Below are 14,722 nucleotides of genomic sequence, written 5' to 3'. Positions count from 1 at the left end.
ACTGCAAAATGCAGAGGGCTGCAGTATAATTCCCACTTGATGAAGCAGTTCTGCAGGAGCCAAAGACAGGTTGTGCTGTTTCTGTGGTATATCGGGATTTGTTGCTAAATGTTGGCTTTGCCACTGGAGGATGTAGGAAGCCCAGCCCAAGTTCGAGGCCAGTGTGTATGCGTAGGTACGTGCTTCACCTCACACCTACCCATGCCATACAACCTGCCAACTCTCCCTTTTTCTCCAGCCAAATAAACCCAGTGAAGTACTACAGAGCACCGCTTGCCTGTACCTGACGGCTAATGCTTCTTTGCCTTTGTGCCCTTGTCCTTTTCAGTATTCTGGAGGAGCAGTCACTGCAGTAACATGGGCCAGTGTCACTCTTATTACTTTACCTGTTTTATCTTTTGTGAAATTGAGCCTTTAGCCAGAATTGCCTGAGCTGCTGCTCCAGCAGTCGGTTAACTGTGAGGCTCCTTGAGCTCATTTCTCTTAAGTAATTTGATTCTCACGTGCTCACGGAGATTGCTTTTTCCCAGAATGTGGGTAAGGGGGATGGGTGCATGTATGGGAGCAGATCAGAAATGTTATGGCAGACAAATGTAACTTAGAGATAAAAACAACACAAAAACATGTTTAAAAAGATCCCATCTTGCTTTATCTCCCTTTAACCCAGCCCTGTAAACCAAAATGTTTTTCTGTGTATCAGAGACAGAGGGTCTTTTGTGCTGGTGCAGGTTATGGAATAGGAGGCTAAATTCCACCCTGCTTCTGCATAAAGCCAGTAAGGTAATACTTTCATTAAAATTACCAGAAATGTGTGTAAAATACTAATATTTTTTTTTAACTGTTCATAAAAGGCGTCTATGTATTTACAGATATTTTCTGAAATCATACACAGAATTCAAGGCTTTCTATTTTGGTTGCTGAACTATTTCCTTCACGTTGTGGTTACTTAGGAGTAATTGAACACCAGTTTTCTAGATAAGTTTCTATTTAAGATTGGTTAGTATGGTAGTGGTTTTCTAAATAGTGTACAATTTATAGAGAGATTCCATAAAATCGCCAGTGCTTTATCACAATTTTGGGCAAATATCCTGCTGCAAGGGAGTGAAAAACAAGCCTGAAAAATTAATCTTGCCGGAGGGAAAATTATTCTCAAAATAAACCATTCAAGGCGTAAACAATGGTATATCAGTTGTCTGAAATACGTATTTGTCCCGTGCATGGTGCTCATTGTATGTCCAGGCAGATCTGCTACACGAAAGGTACAGAATTTCCATGTTATGAAGTCCCAGTTTGTTAGGTAGGATATTACTAATTTGAGCAGATGGTCTGCTTAGAAGTCTCTTATTTTATATGATAAAAATCAGACAGAAGACCCTGCTTTGGGTTTTGTTAGTGTTCATTAGTTTCTGTCATAAGAAATACGCCTCGATGATATCAGTAGTAGTATTAAACATCATAAGAATATATTTTCCCAGCAGTGGAAGAATCTGCAGTAACACTTGTAGGATCTTAGTTAATTTTCCATGTTGGACCTGGGAATTTTAAAAAAAAATAAATTAAAAATATGCTTTATTGGGAAATGTGTGCAAAGGCAGCACATGCTAAATGTCAGTTTTACCCAAACGTTGACTACTTTACTTGCTACTCTAGCTGGACAGTTGTTACCTATCACTTCGAAACAGTACACATACTGCTAGAGAAAATCCTTGTAGGGTGGAGGTTTTGATTTTGTTTTGTTGTTGTGGGTTTTAGGGTTGGGGGGGGTTATTTTGCTTTGTTGGGGGGGGGCAGTGTTTGGTTGGTTGTTGGGTTGTTTTGGTGGGTTTTTTTCTAATCTAGTAGTGCACAAGTTCTGAAAAAGGTTTAAAGAACGTATGACTTTAGAGGATCATGTGCCAGGTCAGAAAACTGGATGCATCTATTAATTTTTGCAGTGTCTGTGTTTCACTTTATGGTGCGAGGGTGATGAATGATGTAGAAAAGGCTGTATGTATGCAGCTGTATGCCAAATTTCATGACTCTGTCTAGCCCTGTTGCTTGCTTGTACACTGTGCCTGCAGCTCCACCTCTTCAAAGACTCTTCTATTAATCTAACCTACTGAGAGCTATTTATGCAGCTTATGGGTTTTTATTTTTAAATCCTCACAAAAATGATTTGCTGCCCTCAAGTTAGGAATTCAAAGGAAAATTAAATTAAGGCTGCCTAAGTAATGAAAGCATCTTTAGATTTGATAGATAGAGACCATCAAAACAAAAAGTCTGTATCCCTGGAAAGATTTCTGATATTGTTTAGTGCTGGGGGGAGTTACTATTGCTAGTATATCGTGCAACATCAGGCCTTAAATTCATATGCTTATGCTTTGTGATTTCCTTAATTTCCAGTGTTGTTTGTTATGTTTTAGGTGACAAATTTCTAAAGCAGACATTTCTGTTGTTATAAGGCCTGTGGCACTGGGGTCATAGTGTTGTACAGTTTTGCTGACAGATAAGATTAAAGGGAACCTTAAGAAAGCCCTTATGCCTTTAGAAACATCTGAATTTTTCTTGCATGCCATGAAATGTAGGCCTAATAGTTATTGCTGTGATATACGTGTTATATTGTTGCCTGCCTAGTAGGACACATGTATAGCTCTTTATTGTTTCTACTTCTCTTGGGTGGTGGAGCTTTCCTAAGTAAGCGTTTAAAAAACAAACAAAAAAAATCCAATAAAACATCACCGACCCAATTTTCAATGTGTTTAGGTGGGGAAAAAACGTTACTGATGTTACCTAAAACCTTTATAAAAATCCGTGAAGGAGGGGGTTGACAGACTGTAGTCCCAAAAGATAGAGAAAAAAAAATTTCCAGTGTTTTGGTTTTTTTTATATACATAGAAAAATGTGTCCTTTGTATTTATCTCTGATTTCTTCTGTCTTTTTAGGTTTTCCAAATGAGCCTGCTGCTGTCATTGCCCTTAACACTATTAAGGAATGGTTAAGCAAGAACCACAATGAGGTATGGAATAAAATATAAATTTCCCAAATTCCTGTTTAAGATCATAGTCTTTAACTCCAAAACTGTGCAAAGAGTAAACATAAGCCTCAAAGTCATTTATTATTTATTATTTAGTCTTAAGACCAGTGTAATCAAGTCAAGACAATATAACCAGGGGAAGATTGTTATATTTAAAAGCTACAATGGAGTTGAAGGGAAGGCCTTTGAAACCATACTGTGCATTTCCTGTGCATTGTAATCTTTCCTGGCAAAGTAAAAGACTATTCTTTTCCTAAGCTGTTTCTGAGTGTCAGAGTTCTTGTGTAATAATGAGGAGATTCTTGGAAAGGAAATGTGTATAACAGTTGTCAGTGGAAACAGCCACCAAAGGTCAGTGGTGTTCCAGGGGTCACTTTGCAGTAAAATGCTGTATGATAGTATTTTCTATTTTCATGAATTTTTGGTTTGCTTACAGTTACGTGTTTGCTTTCCCTGGAACGTCCACTAAATGTGATACAACTGTATAAATTTTTAACAGGACTGCTCTTATTCCGGTGACAACATTAGGTGGTGATTATTTTTACAAGACAAAGAAAAGTGCTTTCAACGGAATGATCTCCATCTCCCCCTTCTAGTTTCTGTCTTTCTCTGGTTGAGTTCCTAGCAGGCTGATAGTTCCTAGTGTTGAACTGCAGAAATGCAACGAAGAAGTGACAGAACAAATAAAATAATCACAATGTCTTAAACTGAAGATAAGCCCGTTTCCTCATGATGACGGCAAGCAGATTTCAGACAGCTAGAGTTGTTCAGTATTTTTGTCTGGAAATATTTAACAAAGCATCCAGTGGAGAAGCACTGGATACAGGGACATAACTAGCTGTCTTTTTCCGCTAGCAATATATTCAGGGGACCTTTTTCTCGAGAGAATCCTATATGTAAGGGTATAAATTTAGCAGGTTTATGGGGTTTATTTTGTTTTTTACCAACTGAATTGAAAGGAAATACCATGTTGAGGTTTTCAGACCTGGATTGCATACATCTTTGGACACTGGTACTTCGTAGCAGAGCACTTGGTAGCTTCCTGTGGCTAAGAGGTGTGGGCAGTGAAGCAGGAGTTTTGGATGGACAGTCTTTATTAACGCTATTAGGTGCCTAAGCATCATCAGCCTAGCTCTAGGCTTATATTTTGGGGAATCTAGTCTGCTAGTGTGTAATCTTAACCCTTAAGTGAAAGGCTAGAACTCCTATGTTTGGGCTGCTTTGCCATTTCATAATTTCTCTGAGTTGCGTTTTTTACTGCACAATTTAAAAAATACACTAAAAATCTTTTTTGCCTGCAGAAGCAAGCTATTCTTCTTCAAAGGCTAGTTATATATTGTACATACACCCCTTAATTACTTTTTTCATAGTGGTACTACAGGAAACATGATTTCATTTGGTAGCCTGCCAATCAAAAGTGTAGAAGTTTTCTCAATGAAAACTATTTTCTGAAGTATTCTGCTCCATGGTTCAGCCATTGCTTCTCAACTATAGGACAACTTTCACTTTCAATACGCTTTGAGTCCACTTTTTAATCCTTTTTCTGCTTCTGGCCTGGAAACTTGTATGCTCTGCGTGTCACGTTCCTCTCTTTAGTTAATGTGTTGCTTCAGTATTTTTCTAGTTCCTTCCGTAGACTTCATGTGAGTTCCTTCCCTTGTCCTCAAAAAGCTCCAGGTCTGTTTTGGAAGAAGACTTGAGGTTCATAGCAGATAGAGATTGAAGTGATGGTGTTTGTCATATATGCTCATGACTTATCTGTGTTATAATATTTTTTTAATGTTTTTTAACCTGCATTTGCAAATGCCACTGTATTTATGGTCCACGCAGATTCATGGAAACTATAAACACTGAATATGCATGATTATTCTTTTCTCACTCTGTTACAAATTCCCTTCTAATACTTGGCCTTCTTGGCTGCCTAGTGCTAAACCTCCCTTCTTGCTCCCTACAAATTCCGATTTAATTTGAATTCTTTTTAAATAAGTAGCCGTTGTTTACGATGTTTGGACAATGAAAGGGGATCAGGCTGTCCTGACTATGAAACAATTGTTAAAAATTATTCTACTGATCTTATATCACAGCTGTTTTTTTTTAATTTGGACTAGTATAGCTAATAGTTGTTATATATAAATGTTTCTAAACACCCTGCACCCCAAACCCACCAAGCTCAGGCCTCATGCTTCTTGATGCACTTGGAGATGTACATGTGATACATTTGATGCAATTATTGCATATCAGTAAATGTGATGATTTAGAGCTAATCCCCAAGAGCTTTTGTTAATTCTTGATGGAAGCGGAGTACTAGAATTGGATCAAGACAAGTTTTGAAGGCCCCGTTATCTATAGCTTTGTACTTTCTTGTACAAAGCTTCCCCTCTTTGTAAGGCTTTTTTATAGTCCGCTGGCTTGAATTTTAGACTATGGCATACCGGCATGTTTTACATGTCATGAATAGGTCAGCAGCAAAATGAAAATACCTATCAATTCTGTTGAAGGTAGCAGTAACTTATGTATGTTTGAGAAGCATACATTTGTTGGGTTGCTGTTGCATAATGCGTATAGCAAGGTGTGCGTGGTTCCTCTGATTTAAATGAACAAATGTAGCTCTGTGCCAGGTGTCAATATGATCCATGTTATATTGTATATGTTTTATTCCCTTGGACTAGATTTTGGGTTTTGTGTAGTAATATTATACATCACCAAACTTTTCCCAAAAGTAACTCATCATACAATACAGCAACAGAAATGAAAGGGACTTTCTGTGTCTCAACAATATAGTCTCCTCTTACTGCAGATAACCATATGATAAACTCCTTTCTGTAAACTTCTGTCATAAAGATAGAGCAACTCCCACTACACCCACTGGGTATTTAAATTCACTAGTCCAGGAGCAAAACCTCTGATGATTTGCCAGGAAGCCAGCTTGTCACTCCTGTTACTGCTAACCAGAACCACTCCGCTGATGCTGGCTGCGCTGTCAAAATGAGTCAGTGTGTCCTGCTAACAGCCTCTCCTGAACAAAAGAGGCCTCCTGCGCTTGGCTCTGCCAGAGTTAAATGAATTTAAGTCAGCTGCTTCCCCTCGTTCCTTCTTCTGCAATCTGCCTTGCCTTTGGGAAGGTTCTGCTCCTTCAGTCCCAGAGATGTTTGGCAGCCAGTCATCCCCTTGGTCATGTTTCGTACCAGTTGTGCTAAGATCTCAAACTCTGAGTGCAGAATGTGAATTGATTGACTGAATTCAAGAAGTTTTAGTGCAAGATAGAGACCAAAATGATAGCCTGCTCACTAGGAAATTTGCCTGTATAACAATACACTTGGCAAAAACAGATGGGCGAATAAGATGGAAGCCTGACCAAGTTGTAAGTCTTTTGTTGTGCTCTACAGTGCAGTGTCTTATCTGCCTTCCTGCATCCCAGGAAACTGTGACAAATTTGTGAAAGATAAGGCAATATTGTTGTTTTCTCCTCTCTGCCTTCCTTTAACACTTCTCTGCTTTGATGCTATAATGAGGATTTTATCCACACTGATATTAATTCAAAATATAAATAAATCAGCAGCTATATTCCTTAGTCAGCCCAGGGGCCTGAAAATATAACCTAAATGACTCTATTCTTGCAAGCTGTGTTAGAGTCCTACGAAGTTGTCTGTCATAGTATTTACAAGAAAAGTGATTTGCATTTAATAAAAGGTTTTCTTATCCAAGTCCATGGTTGTGCTTGACCCCTCAGGTGTTTGCATAAAAACTTATTAGCATGCTTAACTCCAGTGTCGCTCAGATGAATGTCTCATTACCATGCAAATGGAGTTAGCTCCTTTCTGAGGTTAATTGTTACAAAGCAACACAGAGAGAGATGTATTGTAATTTACTGAACACAGAACACCAGCTAGGCAGGGCAGCAGCCATCATAGTCTAGCAGCCTAAAACTTAACTACATAAAGTCCACTAGGGAAAACAACAGTATTGTAAGTAATGGTTTGGACTTAGTTGTGTGTAACATGCAGCACTGTTCTGGTCTTGAAATGCAACTCTTCGTCAGGCTAATTTCTGGCCATGTTTTACACCAAGGTCTGCTGACTTGCAGCCAGAGGGCAAATCTAGTTTAGAAGCTGGTAAATGGTGTTATAGTGTAAGTGTAGAAATCCCTTGGAGCAAACTCACAAGAATGGCCACAGTCAGCAGTACTGGTTAATTTACTGCAGACCACCTAGGCTATCTCTTTAGCAAACTGCATTTTCACATTTCACAAAGTGCTCTTGAGGTTTAATAGAATTCTTCAGAGCACAAAATAGAATTGGATCCCATCCTTTAGGAAATTATACACTGGGATTAATTTAAAAACATGCATTAAGGTCTTTGAATGGTTCTGAAAGTTTCTTTCTGGGATAATTTGGCAGGCTTTGAGATATTGCCACCTGATTTCCTGTAACGGTATCACGAAACAATTGTGACACCTTTAAATACTGGACCGCCCTACATTTTTGGGGGCGGTGGGCAAAGGGCTATGTCTGGGCGTTTCTGAGGCAGCTGTCTTTGAACATTTGCAATGTTAGAAATTATTTCCTTGTACTTCAGTACCATGCTATGTTTCTCAAAACGGTGAAAAATAAAGCAAGCTCAGTGTATGCCTTACCTTATGTCACTGACATGAAAAGCCTCAGGACTTTTTCACTGTTCAAGAAAAGACTTTAATTTAACAGCACATTTAGTTCAAAGTATTGTTCTTTCTCTTGCACAATATCTCACTACATTTATTATGCACTCCAGTAGAACAACAACTAGGAAAGCACAATTGCAATATATGTTCCATTGAAATAACTGATGCAGATTAAAAGCATATAAGTGGAAAATAGATCAACGCATTCCTGATTCCTTTTCATTAGAAACACTACTGAAGAGAGGCTTTTTCTTATATTGCCTGAAGTATATGAGACTTAGGTCTCTGTGTTTTAGCAAGCAGTTAAGCATCTATCATCTGCCCAAAAATCTTTGTACACTTCCAGCAAAAAAGAATGCACAAAATCCTGGTACAGCTGAAATCAGTGGAGCTCTGTTTTCAGCAGTGGGGAGAGGGGCAGGATGACACTTGCTATACTCCTTGTGACAAGAATTTTCAGGAGGAAACATCTGGTTTGTCAAATTAGGCACACCACAACATGGGTGCCCTGCATCTGTGCTTGATTTTGGACTGTGCTTCATCCAAATCATGGTGATACTTTCCACTAGTGAGAAAAAGTGGAGTTAATTTTCCTGTGCACTAGCTCTCATATGCTCTTGTGCCTTGGTGCCATGCAGGAGTCGGGCTGGCCTTGCCTCGCCAGTGGGAGCTGTGGGCATATGTGAAAGCAGGGAGCTGAGGAAATGTTCCCTGCAATGGGGATCATGGATTTGACTGGAAGGACCTTTATCCTGCTGATAAAAGCTGCATGAGCAGTTGGCTTTCTTAGGATGGAGAGGGTATGCAAGAATTTGAGGAATGGAAGGTCTGTGATGAGAAAGCAGAGCTTTAGGGATGATGCTGTATTCCTTGTTCTCACAGAGCTCGTCACCCTGATGGTGTGGTAAGCAGGTGTCTGTGCCTGGTCAGGAAGGGTCAGAACAGGGCAGTGCACTGTACGTTGGCCAACCAGGCGCAAGCCTGCTTGAGGCATCTCAGCTCAAAGAGTTATTGTTGCTGAAATAAAAAGAGCACTGGTCTTGGGTGCCCAAGGCAGGACAGGACTGCTGCATGGGCATGCAGGTATGGCACAGGACCCACAGGAGAGCCATTGGCCTCCAGAGGGATATCTGTGTCAGGCAGGATATCCCAAGCACCTAGAATGGTGCTAGGTACTGTGTCAAGTTTGGAGAGAGGTAGATGTCCTGCTGGACAGTCACTGCCTTGAAGGACAGAGCAGAGAGTTGCCACTGTTCTCCATTGCACAAGGCAGGGTTATGCATGTGTGCCTCAGTGAGCTTTTAAATGCACTAGAGCTTTATTTTTGGGTGAACTGACATGATCACAACTTTGTGTCTGGTGTAGCACTCTGCACGTAAGCATGGCACCCCATAGCATCCATGTGGGTACCATGTTAGTCTGGCAGTATCTATGCTATGCAGTGTTGTGTGATGTAGGCAGATACCTAGTAGGTGCAAGACAGCAGGGTAGGAACATTTCCATGTCTCTGCCCTCAAAACTGGGTCATGCAGTTCACAAGGAGTTGTTTTTACCTCCTGAGCCCCTGAAAACATCAGGGCAACCCAATTTCAGTATTTCTGCCGACTGCTTGCCTGAAAGATAATTTCATTATTAATTTATATTTTTTAAAAAATTTACTTTCCCCCTCCCTTTGGTGGTCTCAGCAACCTAATTTTGGCTCTTCGTTCTCCAGAGACAATTAAACAAAGTGGCATCTTGAGATGAAGTCTCATCTTTATCTCTACAGAAGGACGTAGATGGAGACAGTGTGTCTTGGAAGATGTTGTCTGATGCGGTTTCCTTTAATGTAACCTCAGTTAGGTTCCCCTAGGCAGAGCAGCTGAGTTTCTATGTTTATTCCAAAAAAGGAGTGGAGTAGCTAGCTGACAATATTTAATTAAGGAAAGCAAGTATTTATTTTTTTTTTCCTAAATCAACTAATGTGAACAACTCCTCCTAAGATAATATTACTTTTGGTTTTGCTTGGGTAATTTTCATGCTTACAGTTTATAGAGTTGTCAACAAAACTCTGCATAATATTGAAAAATATATGTATTTATGCCTAAGGTGATATCTTTTGCGACAAGTTTGGGCCTGCAGTGACATGTATTTATTTTAAGGTGTATTTATTACTCAGAAATAAAGCTCTGAAAATACAGGTTTTGATTGAAGCCACTGACAGATCCTCAAGGACAGTAAGGGTGCCGATAAAAATTCAGGCGGCTATTTTGGTAGCTCTTATATGCCAGTATCATTTGATTAACATAATCTTCTCCCCTCCCCCAGCACGGTTCTCTTGGGTAGGTTAAAAAATGATCTCCTTTCTATTTCTACATTCTAATTAGGTGGTAATCATATGCTGCTCTGATTGAAATGAAAATCAGCCATCATGCCACTGTCATCTATAGCTGAAGTCGAGGAAAAAATGCTTTTCAACTTGTACAAAATTAAAATGATTTACTTGCTCTGTGTAGCTGCTCTCAAAGAGATTCAGTGCTGTCCCCAAAGCCCAAACCTAACTATCATCCCAACAGACAAGTCATTTCCTGAAATGATAAGTAAGCCGCCAAGGCAGAAATGCTTTCTTATAGGTTCTTCAGACTGCTATTTAAGTAGAAGGCTGATAAAGCAAAGCAGACAAAGCCGGTATTCATTACGCATGATACTTTATTTATTAAACTTAAAAAGCTTTCGTTATTTTTGATACAGCTATTGAGAGAAAGGCGGGGAGGCACCCTCCTTGGAAACAAATGTTAGAGCTTGTGATTGCTATGAATGTCCCAGGTGACGCGTTTGAGTTGCTCACTTGTGACCCAAATAAAAATGGGGGTGGGGGTGGGAACATGGCTTCCTGTCACCCCTTCTCCCTAAAATTATTTGAGGGCCAAGGAAATCCACTTCTATGCATAGTGTAGATGTTTTCAATGAATATATCTTTGTAAAGTTTTATATACACTTAGTGTACTGTATAAATAAGGAGTCCTGTAACTCCATTACAGCTAATGAGTGTCACCTAATACAAGACAGGTCTCTGCATGGGTTCTTCTATGTTTACAATAGTTAACTACCTAATAATTGAAATTTGTTAAAACATTTATTCTTTTTATCCTTACATTTTAAATGCAGATATGATAACAGGAACTTGGATAGGTTGAAAATTCTACACGCGTGTAGCTAAATTCAGAAAATTGTCACTAGCTCAGGGTTGAGATTTTTGTCTTGTTTCTTGAACTTTTTTTCCTCCTTTTTTTCCCCTCCTGAGTTCTGTGCGTTTGGAGGGGTCTGGGAGCTTTAGTGAGCCCTGTGAAAAGACCTCAAGGAATAAATAGAAACAAAGTTACATTTGTTTCTTTCCCGCTACTTCTTGCATGACAAAAAAGATCCTGATAACATCCCTTTATTTCAGTACTGGCTTTCAGCCAGAAATCCCAGTAATTTCAACTGGCTTGTCAAATCAGCCCTATGCAGAAGAGGTCCAGCCTTCATTTTCGGAAGATTCAGTTATTGTTGCTACCCTTCAGGAGACTCTTTTCTTGAAAACGGCTTGCGTTGCTCACCCTGTGGGTACATAGGAATAAATAGACAAAAAAAATGAGGAATAGCAATCCATGTAGTTCCATGTAGATCCAGATAAAATGAGGAATTTTATCCAGGTGAGATACATGGAGAAAATATTTCATGAGTAACAGAGAAATTGCTGTTACATTCTTTGTTTTGTTTCTGAGCTCTTCACGTTAGTAAATCTGTTGTGATTTATGTTTTGCTATGCAGTCATGGCTGACTAAAATGTATCTGTGGATTACAGCTGGATCTTAGCAGGAATTGAGCTGAGATTGGGTAAGAGGAAGGAGAGCAGAAGGTTTGTCTTTTGCTCTGTGGAGGTTCCCATCATGAAGACAGAGTTTTGGGAGACTCACAAGTGGAAGCAGTCTGCCGAGGATGGGTATGGCCAGGCAGTTGCCAGCAGCAGATAAACCAGGTGGCCAGCTAAGTCTGTCCGTGATGCCAGCCAGGCACCCAGGCCTCATCGGAGTGCTGGCAGAAACCAGGGGAGGTCCCTTTGGCCCTACCTCAGGGCAGGGAGCCCAGCACCCAGCCTCCTGCTCCATAGCTGCAGCCTGCAGAGTACATCTTTGATTTGGGGGTTTCCTTTGGCTGCTGGGTTTTCAGTTCTCTGAAGTGCCTCTCAGGTGACGTGTTCATCGGTCTTTGCAGACAAGAAACGTCTGTCCATGTGACCTGGGCCTCTCCGAGTGCCCTGGAGGCGCTTTAGCTGCGCAGCCCAGCGTGTGCTGGAAGCACGTGCGGTCGGGACGGACGGCTACCAGCTGACGGCTGCATTGCCTGCATTGCCCGCCCAGCCGCAGCACACAGTGCAGTGCTAAGCGAAGCCGCTGCGCTGGCATGGGCAGCAGCCCTTCCACATGAGCCAAGAGCACATGCTTTGTTTTGCTGGCACTTTCCTGGCATCCTGTAGAGCGTACGATGTCTGCTTTTTGGTGTTCTGTTTCAAATAAACTCACGTAGCTGTTTTGCTTCTGGAAAGCTGCCGCTTCTGTTCAATTTAAATTCAGTTCTGTTGCCTACAGTTTTCCTCAAAGCAGAATTTCCAGCATGGCATGTGAGGGTGAAATAATAATAATAATAAAATATAAAAGTACATTAGGCAAGTCTGACACCGGAGCAGGCATTGGATCACCCTACAAGGGACCAAACTGGTGCAAGCTAGCTAACTATAAAGGGAATATTTTGTTAAGTTTTATTCTCTCTTCCCAACTGAGATTTTGATCTGGCCAACTCCTACCATCATCTCCAAGCATGTTAGCCATCAACAGTAGGTCACAATCAAATCTATTTAGAAGGAAACCCATGTGGATTCCTATAGCTGGAGTGCATTCCCTGTGAGGAAAAAAATGAGTTTATTGCTGCTAGACTACAGCATCTTGACATATAGCTTGAGATATATGATTCTGACATTTAATAGGTTAGATGATATTGGCCACATACTTCATAGGTTCTGTATCATGCTGTATTCCTGGGAAGGTGAAAAATGGGTCTGTCTATTATATATGAAATGACAGAGCAGATGAGAAGAGCAATGTGGATGTGGGGAGCATTGACAATGAGAACCTGTGGAAACATGGGAATGACTGGCAGGCTTCCAAGGTAAAATACCTGATAATTAATACAGAACAACTTGCTGAAATTCAAATGTGAGCACAGTTTAAAGGTTTACTTAGACTTCAGGACAGATTACGTGATTCCTTCCTTTATTTGGGATGAATGAAAACATGGAGAATAAATTAGGTGAGCTATGAAATTCTTTACTTCAGTTGGAATAAACAGTGCTTCCTGAGAAGAGTTTTTCAACAAAGGCTACAAAAAGACCTGCTCAGGTTCTCACCTTGCTTCTAACCTGATTTCTCAAGAGATAAGAGTGAAGGTTAATTTCTACTAGCATAGGCTGTTTACAGCTACTAAATCTAAATTGGATTCGTTTTTTGAAGTCTTATTTTCTTTTCTTACATTCAACTAGAAAGGATGAATGTACTTTGGTACTAGTAAAATAACTGGAAAAAATCAGTGGTTAAGAGGGTAAATACTGGCTGAGGGTTAAAGCAGAATTAAGTAGTTTAAAAGCAGTATAATTTTGTAATTGAAATGAAAGTCACCATGGCATAGAGCACAGATTTGACCTGCAGTTATGCCTTGTAAAGAACCAGGTTGGTGTTGCCCGTGTCTCTTTGCTTTTCCGTCTGTTTTCATCCTGATTCAAGGCTGTGTTTTAATATAACCAGAACTGAATTTGGGATGCTTTTCTGAGCCAGTGTATTTGTCTTGTCTTTGCTATTAGACTAAATATATCACGTGCTAATTTGCTGCCATACTCTTTACTACTGCGGTCTGAAGTAAAACCCTAAGAATCAGCTGCTACATGTTCATCCACACGATCGATGCACAATAAATCCGGAGGAATAGATGTCTTTCTGATTTGTCCCCCTTGTGAGAAACTAGGGCCTTTCATGAGCTCATCTCCAAATGTCCTGGCTTTGATGAAGTATGAGGAAGGGATTTTTCAAGTTCTGCGTTCTTCTCTGACTTCTTCCATCTAACTTTTCCACACACTTACAAGGGACTGTGTTATTCAAGCCTCAATCCAGGTACATGTTCTCAGGTTGGGGGAAGGGGTTTTATAAGTGACTTTCAGCCTCTTTTGCTGGACATTTCACCTTTCATTTAAAGTCCCTTTAGGTTTTGTAAGTGAAAAGGTTAAAAAGCCATAGTCTTCTATGTGCGTATTCATAATTTTATCCTTGAGTTGAGATGTTAATTTTTAACTACTGTTTTATTGCTAGAATACGGTATATTTGATTAATTTCATTAATTATTTTTACTTTCACCTTGTGTGAAAGTGCATGTCAAATGACTTTTCCATGTGTGGAAGAAGTCTCTGAACTTGCACTCTGCTTACTGCTCTGAAGCGAATGCACGGACCTTGCCCTGATATGAAAGAAACTTGTCACATAGCACTTTGACTCCCCTGAATTTAATCTTGATACCCATCACATAATAACCTCTTTCCTGGAGACATTTAAACAAACATACTCCTTTGGGACTGCATACTAATAATATACGATCTGTGTGATGATAACCTCATGATGGGGAAATGTTTAAAGAAGGCACAATAGAAATTATATGCTTTAGTCCTACTGACTTTTCTGTGACTGTTGCCTCACTGCTCTGTGTTCCCTGTTAAAATCTCTCCCTACAGACACCATATTGACTTCATTAATATTTACAAAACACATATATTTTCCTTCAGACAGTTGAGGTACAACTGCCCTTGATTTTTGCTGGATTATATGAACATTGACACAGCTTTATATAGCGTAAGTGTAATATCTAATTAATATGCATACTTATATTTGTAGAATACCCTAGGCATTTTTTTCCAATGTGATTTTTATGGGGCATATAAGAATGAAGTCTTATTATAACTACAGGTTGCTTATGCATGTATGCCCCTCAGG

At 39.9% G+C, this 14,722-nt stretch overlaps 1 protein-coding gene across 3 annotated transcripts in view; it reads left to right on the top strand.

The window, feature by feature from the left end:
- Positions 1 to 14,722, top strand: part of MACROD2 (mono-ADP ribosylhydrolase 2) — an 892,508-nt gene that overhangs the window by 622,415 nt on the left and 255,371 nt on the right. For all 3 annotated transcript variants that reach the window (XM_056357738.1, XM_056357737.1, XM_056357736.1), the window contains exon 8: positions 2,922 to 2,995. In XM_056357738.1, coding sequence (XP_056213713.1) covers positions 2,922 to 2,995 — 74 coding nt within the window. The remainder of the gene's footprint in view (positions 1 to 2,921; positions 2,996 to 14,722) is intronic.

Source organism: Falco biarmicus, chromosome 12, assembly GCF_023638135.1.
Source record: "Falco biarmicus isolate bFalBia1 chromosome 12, bFalBia1.pri, whole genome shotgun sequence".
In the NCBI taxonomy this organism is placed as follows: Eukaryota; Metazoa; Chordata; class Aves; order Falconiformes; family Falconidae; genus Falco; species Falco biarmicus.
This window is presented reverse-complemented; position numbering and strand designations above follow the sequence as displayed.